Source organism: Lepisosteus platostomus, chromosome 10 (genome assembly GCF_059453375.1).
Source record: "Lepisosteus platostomus isolate fLepPlt1 chromosome 10, fLepPlt1.hap1, whole genome shotgun sequence".
Taxonomy (NCBI): Eukaryota; Metazoa; Chordata; class Actinopteri; order Semionotiformes; family Lepisosteidae; genus Lepisosteus; species Lepisosteus platostomus.
Window position 1 is genome coordinate 47,559,867 of NC_142620.1, and position 13,756 is coordinate 47,573,622.

At 36.4% G+C, this 13,756-nt stretch overlaps 1 protein-coding gene across 1 annotated transcript in view; it reads left to right on the forward strand.

The window, feature by feature from the left end:
• The window catches only part of stard8 (StAR related lipid transfer domain containing 8), an 83,560-nt gene that overhangs the window by 1,197 nt on the left and 68,607 nt on the right, over positions 1–13,756 (forward strand). Inside the window, exon 2 of the mRNA XM_088596790.1 lies at positions 4,435–5,087. Coding sequence (XP_088452916.1) covers positions 4,614–5,087 — 474 coding nt within the window. The 5' untranslated portion in view covers positions 4,435–4,613. The remainder of the gene's footprint in view (positions 1–4,434; positions 5,088–13,756) is intronic.

The window sequence follows — 13,756 nt, forward strand, 5'->3', positions numbered from 1 at the left end:
CAGTTTGCTGGCATTGTATTAAAGGACATTTCCCTGCACTTCACTGAAAAAAACTGCTGGGGTGAAGCATAGGGCACTGGTGGGAAATATAGCTGCTTGTGAAAGATGTTTCCAACATTTGACTGAAAATCATAAGAAAAATGTTAGCTGTTTACTAAAAAAGCAAAGTAACCTTTTTTTTAAATACGGCAATGTGATAAATGAATATTATCTGGTAAACATAATTAGAATTTTAACAAAACTACACAAATCATATTTAGACTACATACAGTATGCACTTATTTCATAAACTGCCAGTTTTGCAGTACTTGACATTTGAGTAGATAGTTTGGAAAGTAAACATGTTGCATTCATAGTGAAAGTAATATCTAATCTGTACAATGCATAAATAAGATGAGTATACTGTATCTTAAATATTTAACATAATAGCAATTTGGCTGATGACCTACATAGTTTATAACATAGGTCAAACTGCATATATGCCACAGAGACAAAAGTTAAAAACACAGATGCTGTTGTACAAAAATTGGGTAGTTCACATCTCAGTCTCTAAGGCATATACTGTACTACCTATACAGGTGAAGATGCTCAACTGAAAGAGATCCTGCAAAAATCATGCCTTTTGAAACAAAATAGGAAACAAAAGCCCCCGAGACTCTTATTTTTCAAAGCCTGTGTGATACCTTTTAGTTATCTTTAGGAGGTAGGATAAAGAGTGGAGGTTTAAAAATTAAACTGTAAACTTTCTCTTTTCATTATAAGGTATGTGCATTCTGATTAATGTGTATTGTGGAATTTAATTGGTTAACAGGAAGGTTATTTTTAAACCTAAATCTAGCTCTGCATTGATCTTAAAGGAAGTGAATGTGTGTACAGCTGTCTGCCACTGTTCGTTGTCAGTGACTTTTGTTGACATACTGCTAATTCAACAGTGGCAGCTCTCCTTAGATTCCCTAAGCTGACTTTGAGTCATGAATGTTATTGGCTTTCATTACAGATGAAAAAAGCCTTTCTTATTCAGAAATCCAATAACACACATTTGTATATCATGACATACTGTATATACTGTAAGATCTCACATAAAGACAATTTCTTTCCGTTACAGAGTTTTATGTAAAACTACGGACAATTACAAATAAACTGTCAGTAAAATAGAATGTAATCAGTTCAATGGGTTCCTTAAGCAAATATTTATTAAAAGAGGTTTTTTCACTCCCCATGACTTTGGAGTTTTTTGGGGGGAGTGGAGAGTGTGTGTTTTGACCCCTACTTGCTATAGTTAATATTATAGCTATATTACCTGAAGACTATAAGTCATGAGCTCTGTTCTTCCTTCAGTTTTTGTTTTTAGATTTCAGCTAGAAGTACAGTAGATTTCCTACAATTCCATTGATACCTGATGTGCAGATTCTGAAGTGAGTACAGTACATAGAATGACTACAGTATAACAAAAATAGGTAAAATTATACTCTCCATATGAATGCTTACAGTATGATAGATACATACAAACATCAGTGTTCAGATCTTGAAGAATGTGAAGGTCTTCTCTTGCTCTCTCAGCTAATGTATTATGAAAAACAAGGACAACATTTCAGCTTTACTTGAGGAGAAAAGACAAGTTAAATTGTATATGTTTAATTAATATCAGTGTACAGGACTCTTCCTCAACAAAGATTCAGATTCATGTTATTTAGTTTGGTTAAATTGTGTATAACAGGTAGCCTTTGGATTGCAGCATTGCTGCTGAGTAGGAAACTTATTTAATTTTGTAAAACCTTTGTTCCTGTCTTTTTCTATTGAAGACAAGGGCCTGCAAGAAGGTTTTACATTAATGAAACTTACCCAGTTTGAAGTATTAAATATTGATTATTTCTATTCAAGTTTTATTAAAGTTTGAATACTTTATCACAGCACATTATGTTCAAAACACGACTGTGCCACAAGTTGTTGAACTCAAAATATGATACAGTATCTGTATTCTGAGTACTTTCCTCACAATCAAGTTATAAATTGCTGTTTCTCAAAATCCAATAAAATGAAATTGTGTAAGACTTACAATGTTAGCTCAATATCTAGAACACTTTCTAATGAAGTTTTGATTCCCTGAGTAATTCTGAGACTGAAAAAAAATCATATCCCCAAGTTTATTTAGATGCTGATTGACTATGAATATCCTCTTATGAACCTTGTCATCAGTGCTTTTACTGAGCCTTTAATGCTTACTGCTGTTGCCTTTAAACCTTGTGTACTCAAAACCTTCATCATTATTTTAAGATAATTCATTTTCCCAAACATCTACAGACCACATTCTTAAACTGCAAGTCTTCCGATCGAAACCTCTTAAAATATTTGATCAAATAAGATGATACTGTACAGTATATGACAGTAAATGATATTTTAAAGGAGCAAATCTTGTCCTAAAGAAACAGACTGCAGATGTGAAAAATTGCCTTCCTTTGAACTGATATACTGTAAGGATGCCTGATGTGAGGAAGACATGAAAATACCTTTGATCCCAGGAATGTGAAGTTCATTCTCCCATAAATGTGGAACTGTTTATAAACTGACTGAATTTTATATGTACTGGGTGTTTTTCTAAGACATGTTTCACTTTTTATCCATATTTTTAAACCTGTAAATAACATTTGCTGCCTATTTTATAACCTCCTTATTTAGAATATCCAATTTCTTTATACATTTCTATACCAAGATGAATCAAGGTTTAAAAATTGAAAATGCAGAATATTAGACCTATGCTACAGTATAAACCACATCATTCAATTTTCATCTCAATTGTAGTCTTATGTAAATAAAATTCAGAATGTATACAGTATGTAAAGTAAGAGATGTTATAATAGATATTTAATTTAAAAAGGCCATTAGAAGCAGAAATCTAATTGGTAGACAGTTAATAATTACTTCCTTATTCTGTTTTTCAGATTATCTACTAGACAGAATGTCTGTAGTGACCTAGTGTTTTCAAACAATTAAAGATTGAGTGAAGAAAACTTAGGCAACTGTGAACATAATTTGACTTCTTTTGGTTTCCAAATGGTAACTGCAAATGAAATTAGAACTAACACAGGAGTTTTAATGTCTTTCAATTTATTCCTAATATTCCTGTCATTTGGGTACTGGGTATTTAATTACCCAGTCATTTCATTTTTCTTAGGTTCTCCTTGTGCTTTTCCTTTGCAGGTTTTGTTTGCCTTCTCACCCCTACGATTCTAGTTTAAATGTTTCTGATTTCCTCTGTAACATGAATGCAATGTGGTATAAGAGTAACAGAAGAATGTATTTGCGAGTTTATAGGGGCCTGCTAAGGAAGGGATGAATCCTGTAAATGTTGCTTAAAAAGAAGGAGATGACCAGCAGAAACACAAGAGAGACATGACATTAGTGTATTAGTGAAAAAACAGGATTTGAGGATTGTTAGCCTACAAATTACAGAAACAGCCATAGAAAAGATGTAGAAGAGTAGGGGAATCAAGAAAAAGTTGTGGGGGACACCAAATTAGAGCCAGTAAGGAGCACAGACTGAGTTACTAGGAGACCAGGTATGAGTTAAAAGCAAGGTAGGAGGGGAACTAGGTATGAACAGTGCCAGAAATTCCAAAGGTGGCAGAGTGATAAAGAATTAAGACAGGAGAGAAAAGCGGTCAGGCTTAGTGAAGAGAATCTGCAACAGAGGACAGATTTTCTAGAGTATGCCAAAGCGAAAGCTAGAATGGAATAACTTTAACAGACAAGAAGAAAGCAGAGAGTTAGTGTTGCACTGCATGCTCAAGAGTTTTTGTATGAAAGGGAAGAAGAGAGTCTGCGAATAAATCATAAAATAAATTATTTAAATGTTCAAAAAATGAGATCTCAGTAGTACTGTATGTAAGACAAATTTTCACCCTTTCACAGCACTCTTGTCTTCTTTAATTTTTTCAGATGTTATCTTCAAAGCTGTCTGTCTCTCTATGGTAGAGGTGCATTTACAGATTAAAAACAGATAAGCTTGTCTGAACAAGTGTGTCAGATGGCAGACCCCCAGAAATGTGAAATCTTTTCCACTGACATTTTGAAACATTTCTGAAATAATTCATTTATTGAGCATTTGTATTTTAGTGAAATGCATTATGGTTAAATGAATGAGAGACGAGATCAACAGTAATCGTCCAAAAATAAGACTTAATCTTAAACATTTTTAAATTTTGAGTGGGGTATCATTCCTATAAAACCATATCTGAATGTGAATGTGAAATCCTTGGAATGCTGTAGTTGTAATTGCATCAAAGTCATCATTGCATAAAACTGCATTAGGACTGTTATTGTTTCAGATTTGCACTAAAATTAAACTTAGATGCCTGTCTTTTGTTCTTTAATAATTAAACATGAAGATTTGTGTGTTGTAATCTCCATTATCCCTATGTTTGTTTTGTTTTTCAGAAAAAAAATTACACAAAGAATTCACATGAAGGTTTTCTGCAGTTTTACTAAGCAATGAACCCTCCTAATCTATGATGAGAGAGAAAATGGATCATCTCCTTTGATAAAGGATAAACCAACGTAGTTATGATCCACTTTGTGGTACAAAAATAAAGGCTTGTTTTTGTACTATTCTCAAAATGGCTGCTGAACAGTCAGTTCCAGTTGTAACTGAAGTAGAAGGTGCTGATTATGACTTTCTATATGTAACTGAATTGAGTGCTGAAGAAAAAGACTCTGTCTATGGTTCAGTAAAAGAACGTCATCTAAGTGCCCAAGCAGGACAGAATAAGCAACAAAAAATGGTCTCTATGAAGCGTGCGCGTGTAATAAAGCATAAACCTAGTGCAATTGTTTTCTCCAAGGACTGCACATGGGAAGAAACAGCAGAAACAGCAGCTAGGAGGTTCTGCAAGCTTTATAGAGAGCCCAGTTTTTATAATTGTTTGCTTCACAATCCTGATGAGTTCTGTACTCTTGAGACTGCCTTTACAACCATGGACCGAGCTGACCTAGAAAGTCATACACTTGCCAGAAATCAGCAGTTCAAACAAGGCCCAGAAGAGGCTCTAAAGCAACATCTCGGTGACACTTCTACCGGCCAATGCTGTCTGGTAAGTACTAAATTCTACAACATTTAATGGATATTTTCACTTGTTGGGAACAGTACTCATAGTGAATCATTTCTCTTGAGACCAAGGAATCTGTACTTTTGGACAAATCTCCCAAGATGTGTATGATCCAATTTAATAGATTCCTGCATTTTTCATGGGGTTTCTTTAGTCTTTGGCTCTTACTCATTTCATTTGGCAGTTGCCAATAAATGGAAAAAGTTACAGGCCAAGTTAAATATAATTGCTTCTTTTCTGAGAGTGGTTTTAGTTTTGGTTTGCTTTAATGACTATTGACATTTATATTGGCTTATATCTCTTCTACAGTACAGTATGTGTGCTTTCGTACTGATTTTTCGGTTATTTATTTTGCCTTGTGATTGTATTTTTGGTATTTTATTTTTTCTTGTGCTGCAGCAGTGTGAGCTTCTTGGCCGGATCATTATTGTATGTGCAGTACGGATATAACTACTGAACCCCTGAACCAGATTCACTCAAATGTTTTCAGTAAGATACCAAGCTCTATACATGTATATCCCTTTGAATAAAAGCATCAGCCAAGTTAACAACAATAAAAGAAAATCTGTTCTCATTTGAGATAACTGGTGAAATGATGAATTGGCAAATACAAAGAGGAGAACGAACTTTTCTGTTTTTTGAACTACATTTTGATTTACAGTAAATGTCGAGAAATAGGTGAAAAGAGGCTGAAGGAATCAATACAGTGACTAATCCTTCAAAGAGCATGTAAGACATGATTTTGATATGTAGTCTCATCTTGTGTATATTCAGCTTGATATTTTGGTCTTTTTGATTTGTCCCCCTATCCCCTTTATTCTCCTACCCCATATCCCCGGTATATACTGTAAAAGCAGCCATGAGGTTATTATTATTAGAACTGATTATCTTTTTCTTTGTTGCAAAGCAATAACTTTTTGTGCAAAACCTTTGCACAGTTAGAGAATTGTGAATCATTCCTGTTAACTGGGAAACAACATGTCAGGAAATGCTGGTGAATTGAAAACCTGCTGCTGTGAGGCGATAAAAATCTAAGAAGGAATTTTACTTCTGAACATGTTTCTCAATTAAGAGCAGCATTAAGCTTGACCACCTGCCAGCTGCTATTGCTTAAACAATGCACTTTAACTCAAGCGCCAAAACATGTTATGGTTGGAAAACCTTCATCCTATGATCACCACAGTATAACAAAAGAAACAAAATTAAAGAATCATATAGATTTTGGCTGAACTGCACAATTTCAGTGTAAAATCATAAATTCTATTTGTCAAGAATGAGTGCCAGACTTCTTAAAGGAGTTAACTGATTGTACCAAAGGTGCCAGATTTAGTTTATAATTCCTACTACAGCATCCATTATCTATTGTACTACAAGACACACTTTGACTTTGGAGGTGTGAAGCAAACATTACTTTTATTTAATCTTGCAATGGTATTTTGAGAAACAATAACAGACAAGCTTCAAGATTCCTAGCAGAATTAATGCAGTTTTCTCCTTCACCACATAATCAGTCAGTAGGGTAATGAAACCGCAGTCATGTTTTTACCCAGTTTTATACTTTTGTTGGGCAACAATGGAGACAGATGCTATTTCTTCTGATAAGGCTATTTTTTTATTTTAGTTTAATAGCAAAATGATAAAAGAATTTCATATCATGGATATACTAATGTTCCCATATAAACACAAAGCACCCATCTAACATCAAGAAGTGGTGCAAATCCCATTACACTTAGACTTTTTATATGTTTGCTCAGTCTATGGCACACTAAGGCTTTCTTGACGATGATGAACTGTATACTGGTTGTAAGAAACCTGTTAACAGAGTAGGTGTCTAGCTTAAAACAAATTGGAAGTTCCAAGACAAATTATGAAATGAGGATATTTCTTAGAATCCAGAGAATGAGAAGTACTTCAGTGAACTGTAGACTGGTAAATGAGTAATGCTGCACAAAGAGATTAGTGGTTTCTTTAGTATAAAAAAGTATGAAGAATATCATAAAACAGACAATTTATTTTTGTCAATGTGGTTTGACCTTTCTAAAGTCTGTAATCTTTTACTGTCTGGTAGTGTAAAGTTTTGAACAACTGTGCCTTCTTCTTTCTGTAATTACTCATAAAGCCATCCGTTTACCATGACAGCTTTGCACTCCTGTTGTTTTCCAATCCTTTGTTAGGATAAGTGCAATGCTTTTGTGGGAAAGAAACAGCTGTAAGTCTAGGAACCTCTGATGCACTACAAGAATAACTCACTTAGTAAGTGTGGTTAAAAAGAAGGCACAAGGGTTAAAGTGAGGATCATTATATATGATACTGCTTTACATTGCAATTGACATTTGGCAATGAAAATGTGCACACTGGCGCATGGCACTAATATCCTATTAGATTTCTAAATAGAAATTCCTGTACTTTACTCATGTTAGGGCAAATTAATCTGTTGTTCAGTACAGCCTTTTGCCTGTTTGTGAGAAAGGCACTTATATGAATTGATTTAATTCCTATTTTTTCCTCTGTATGCTGCTCCTTAACAAGTGTTACTATTTGTTATCCCCTCACTGCTATTCTATTTCATTCAATGAGGCTTCCTGCATTTCTTCCATCTGTAACGAAGCGTAGTTCAGGACCCTGTGCAGACGGTATAATCCGGAAGTAAGTGGAGAAGGACATTGGGGAGGGTACAGCAGGATAAGGACGGGTTGACAGACAGGGGGTGGTGATCCGCTGCTCGGGGGGCGTGGCGAAAGCAAACAAGTCCAGGGAAGTCCTAAACAGGAAATCCCGGGTGCAGTCCAAAATCCAGTAACCAGGTGATCTATCCAAGACAGACAAGGTTAAAATCCGGAATGGGATCCGGAACGGGAACAGGGAACCGGGAAGATAAAAACAGGATAACAAGGCCAGGTGCTCCAAGCCCCAGTCTCAGATGGTCAGGAGGCTGTGATGAAGAGTATGCCGTCGGGTCTCTCCTGGACCCGCTGGTAGGCGGGCTTCCGGGCTTCCGGGCGTCCATCTCCCAATGCTGAGCCAGGAATAGTGAGAGCGCCAGGCTTAAATAAGGAGACAAAACAGGGGGCAGGTGCATGTAATCAACTAAAATACGAAAGGGCCGGAGCGCCCTTAAGAGGAGGGATTGTGATCGTGACATTGTTAGAGTGGAGAAATTCTGTAATTTTCAATAAGTGTTTTTAATAGGACAATTTATCATTAAGAAATACAAGGAAATTAAGCCGACACTACAGTATCATATGGGGGATTTTGAAGTATTTACAGCACATCAGATGTTATCAGCATTTAACAAGACATAATGAAAACAAAGTAAAAATACAGACAGGGGAGATATCATAAGCAGCCTGACATAGAAAAAGGAAGATAAAAACCACAAGCATTGTACGCAATGTTTGAAAAATATCTTCACAGCATGATGTACAACATAGAAAATGGGAGTTTATAGAGTATAATGTAATAGCTGTCATGTTTATTGCCTGCCTGGGGCATTTTTGACTATTGATCTTCATGGTACATGAAATTCTATGTAAAATGTAAACTATTCCTGTTATTTTGTTACATAAAAAAGACTGCTTAGTCAAAATGTCTCTGGGGGTACGTAAAGTGACAGAGAACTACAGTAACAAGCTACTATCACTGAGTATATTTATATCCTAATAAAAGCATTAAAGGTTTTCAATCAGCAGAGAGACAAGGAACATAATGCTTAGTGTTTGTTCCATTGTAATTCATTCTGTTACATTTCTTCTGTGTCATGGGGAGATGTGGCAAAACAAAAACAAATAAGTTTGTGTGTTATAGTATTTCTTCAGGGGGAGAGAAAGGATTCATTTTGTTCTTGTTGTCCCTTGATGTCTGTTTTTTGTCTATATACACGGTCTGTACTGGGAGGCACATCTTGATGGTTTGCAGGGGAGGGAATGGATCATAAGTGTGTGCAAGTCCTGTTTGGTGTGGCAGAATGTTTGTGGAGTTGGTGGCAAATTTTGCCATGTAAAGGCATCTTCTTCTTCAGAAGGCTGTATTAGGGAGCCTTTGTTGCGTTGTGGCAGTGTTTTCAGGTTTCTGTGTTGGAGTGTTGGTTTGAGGAGACTAGCAGATTTTGAGAACTTGTATTTCAGAAATCGGTTGATGTTTGCTCCCCTGGGGTATTTGAGACCGATTTTCAAGGGGCTTTACAGGTAATAGGGGCTCCCTTCCACCACCACCAATGTGCAGCCCCCACCTGGATGTTGTGAAAGTAGCCAAAGTGCACCAGTACACTCGCTATACATCAGCTATGAGTGGGGAGAAGGAACAGAGTAATGAAGCCAATTCATAGAGGACATGATTGGTAAAGGCCAGGGGGCAATTTGGCCAGGACACTGTAGTAACACCCCTACACTTTTCAAGAAATGCCCTGGAATTTTTAATGATCACGGAGACTCAGGACCTCTTTCTTTTACCTCTATTTTATGAAGGTTGGCGCCTTTTTACAGTATAATGTCCCCATCACTATACTGAAGCATTTGGATCCACACAGACAGGAGGCAAAGAGCTCCCTGCAGGTCCCGCTAACACCTCTTAGTGGGATACCTCTTAAGCAGCAACCTTAGCTTTCACAGAAGGTCGCCCATCCAGGCCCTGGCTAGACTCACACCTTCTGAGCTTCATTGGGCTGCCAGTTGTGAGTTGCAGGGTGATATACTGTACAGTAACTGCTGGCAAGGAGATGTTCCCTAACTTGGGGTTAATGGATCTATGCTGTCCGGGTTGAGAGGGAAGCAGTAGGTGGGAGGTTTTTGGTGTTGTGGCTGGGGAAGTTAGGGCTGATTCTGGTATTGTCTCTGCTTTTGGTGGAAGTGCAGTAGTTTGTTTAAAAATAATCTAACCTAATTTAAACCAAACCCAAAAATGGAAGGAATAATAATTGCTTACACTTATATAGCGCTTTTCTGGACACTCCACTCAAAGCACTTTACAGGTAATAGGGACTCCCCTCCACCACCACCACCGTGCAGCATCCACCTGGATGATGCGACGGCAGCCATAGTGCGCCAGAACGCTCACCACACATCAGCTATCAGTGGGGAGGAGAGCAGAGTAATGTAGTCAATTCATAGATGGGGATTATTAGGAGGCCATGATTGGTAAGGGCCAATGGGAAATTTGGCCAGGACGCCGGGGTTACACCCCTACTCTTTTCGAGAAATGCCCTTTTATTTTTAATGACCACAGAGAGTCAGGACCTCGGTTTTACATCTCATCCGAAGGACGGCGCCTGTTTACAGTATAGTGTCCCCGTCACTATACTGGGGCATTAGGACCCACATGGACCGCAGGGTGAGCGCCCCCTGCTGGCCCCACTAACACCTCTTCCAGCAGCAACCTTAGCTGACACCTGCTTAGCTTCAGTGGATTGCCAGTTGTGAGTTGCAGGATGATATGGCTGCTGGATACCGGATACTGCACAATACCAGAATCAGGCCTAACTTCCCCAGCCACAACACCAAAAACCTCCCACCTACTGCTTCCCTCTCAACCCGGACAGCATAGATCCATTAACCCCAAGTTAGGGAACATCTCCTTGCCAGCAGTTACTGTACAGTTTATCACCCTGCAACTCACAACTGCCAGCCCAATGAAGCTGGAATACTAACTGGCAGTGAATTGACAGAGGCTGGATGGAGAAAATGGTACGAAAACAAACTGGAATCCAGAAATTATATTAAACCTTTTCATTTAGTTTGGTTTCTCATAACCAGTAGTCTTGCATTTAGCAGAGTATTACCATTCCTACCCTGCATGTTTGTAACAAATTTCATTTTCATTATTATTCATGTTAATCCATCTGATCCTCTCAATATTTCCTAGCACCTTCCAGTTTATTGTAAGTGCTAACTCTAATACAATGTCGAGAGCAGGGCAAAATTAACTCCGACAGCACATTTTTCATATGGTGCCTCAATTCAGGAACACATTGTTCAATGTCAACCAATTTTTTTATAATAAGAGCTAATAATTCCCTAGGCATGAGCTCCTGTGTAGCACACTGCCTGCTTGATTGCATCTTAAGTGTTCCTGTTAAAATATCTTCTGGTATTAGGGTAAATGAATTTGTATAAGAAATTGAAAATTCATGAACCTTAAAGCAGTGGACTAAATACCAAGGAATTCAATTTAACCAGAGGAAATAAAATATCATAGGAAATAATTCAGCTACTAATGCTTTGATTTTCACAGATTTGTTGTAACTTCTAAAAGGTTTTATGTGTGAATATTATTATTGTTATTAATAATATCAAAAGTTTATTACTGTATCTATAGGCCCACTTTAGAGAATTTTATTGCAGTTGCTAATATTGCACAGCAACAGTGATAGTATGCTTTCTTTCCATAAAATAAACTAATCATCTTACTACAAAATGAAGTTGCTAAGATAACATTGCAGTAGGGACTTCTGAAATTAAAAATTAATGGGTGATCTAGATACAGTAGTATTGTTTACTACATTCAGAACCTGTTGCCAGAGAAGTGGGACTTGAATGTAAATTTTGAATTTACATTAATTATGGGGTTGGTCTGGGGATTTTCCTTCCCTCTGAAATGTAATATTCCTTGAAAGATTTTGGATGTGTTACCAGTCAACCATCTCCAAGAAATATTTGAGACGTGTCAGCTTTTGCACAATTTAGTTGTTGGCAAATTCTATCCACATGAGGGCGCAGTAGATAAATATACGATTTTTCCATTTCTAACGTTAATTTGTAAAGGGGATGCGGGGGAGCGATAAAGCCCGTAGCTGTGTGATTTTTTACCGTTTCCCTACGTGAAGTAATAAAATGGAAAATTCATGTAATAAAAAAGAATACAGAATATTGTATCTTTAATTTCCCACAAATGGCATAGAGAATTTTTTTTGGACTGGTATATCTTGCTTTAGATATCGCGAATGTATTTATTTATAGTTTCATAGATATTAAAATACCACTGTTGAACAACTTGAAAGGCTGTGTTTACTTTGTCCATTTATATTACTTATGCAGGTTGTGTCACAGTTTTAGGCTAGAATGAATTCTTCAGCCTGAATCACACCAACTTCACTGGGCACGTAACCCCTGTTTTCGTTTTTTTTATGTTGTAGAGACTCGCAGATTTTTCTGGTGTACCTTGCTCAATTCTGGATATTCTCATTTTTATACATATAATCACAGACCATCTAAAATTTAAATTTAAACATTAAGGATAACGTCTTATTAGCGCTTCATGATAGTGAAATATATTTCCTTAGTGTCTTTGAGATATTAAGTTATATACTTCATGAAGGGTTTCTACAAAACACAGTTTAAAAAAATCTGTTTTACTGTATTATGTGCTGTTGTTCATTTATTTAAATATACAAAAGATTTTAATACTTAATTAAAATCTACTGCAGGGGTGTTCACTCTTGGTTCTGAAGGCCTGCTATTTATCTGTAGGGTTTCAAGGTCTCTTTAAGCAGCAGTGCCTGATTAGCTGGGATAATCTGTTAGATTATTCCAGTTAAACCAGTAACCAGATGTCTTAGCTCAAAAAGAACTAAAACTCACAGACACAATGGTCCTCCAGGAGGAGTAACTCGCCAGAGCTGAGCTAAGGTGTTCAGGGAAAGTTGTTCTTGATAACTGACAGAATGAACAAAACTTACATAAAACATTCAGGTACTATTTCATGTTAAGTCGTGTTAACTAAACATCAAACATCACACAAGTTGTGTAAAGTTATCAGAATCAGAATAAATGAATAATAAATATTTTACATTCATCTATTTCCAGAGGATATGAGAAACCGAAAATATGCTAAAGAAATAAGGATATTTTTTTTTTCCTAGTTAACATCTAAGAACATCTTGCCTCTTGTTCCAGGGGGAGATTTTGAAAGGCTCTACACATTTCTTTAACAGGGAACATTCTCTGTCATTAGTTAATCTTGACCTCGTCCTCACCCACACTAAATAATGCCATGTTTCTTAATGAACTTCACAAATCAATGGTATTATTGTCGTTTGTCCATGGGAGTCTGTAAACAGAATTCATGGTATGTGTGTTATGCTACTTTCAATAATGCTGAACTGTTACTTTGATGGAATTTTATTTCTTATAATGGTGTTTTGTGGAGAGCCACCTATAAATTTGCATTGGGAGATTAAGCAAATGCTCCTGTTATCTTTATGAAAGTAAATCCTCCTGTACTCTAGTTACATTAATAGTTTCATACAATCATATCATGATATGAAGACAATAATATCACATTTCTCGCTGTATCGTGGGTTATAATGACAACATAAATTGTTATAGTAAATCAGCATTTTCAGAAATCCTATTTCAAGGATACGTTAACAGGGCACTAGCATTATGGAATTCTGGAAATTCATGTTTGAAAAAACAACATAATGAAATGTATATATATTAGACATTTTATCTTGCTATGTTCTTGTTACTATTTCTTACCTTTTCTGATCTTATTACTGTTCTATATTTAATTTCTAAGAAATACTGTTATTTTTCTTTATTAATAAATAATAATAACAACATGATTTTAACAACTCCACTAAACTGACTGGAATTAACCTTTACTTGTTCCCCTGCAGCCAGCACATGCTGATGCAATTGTCCACTCAGTCTTCTTCAATT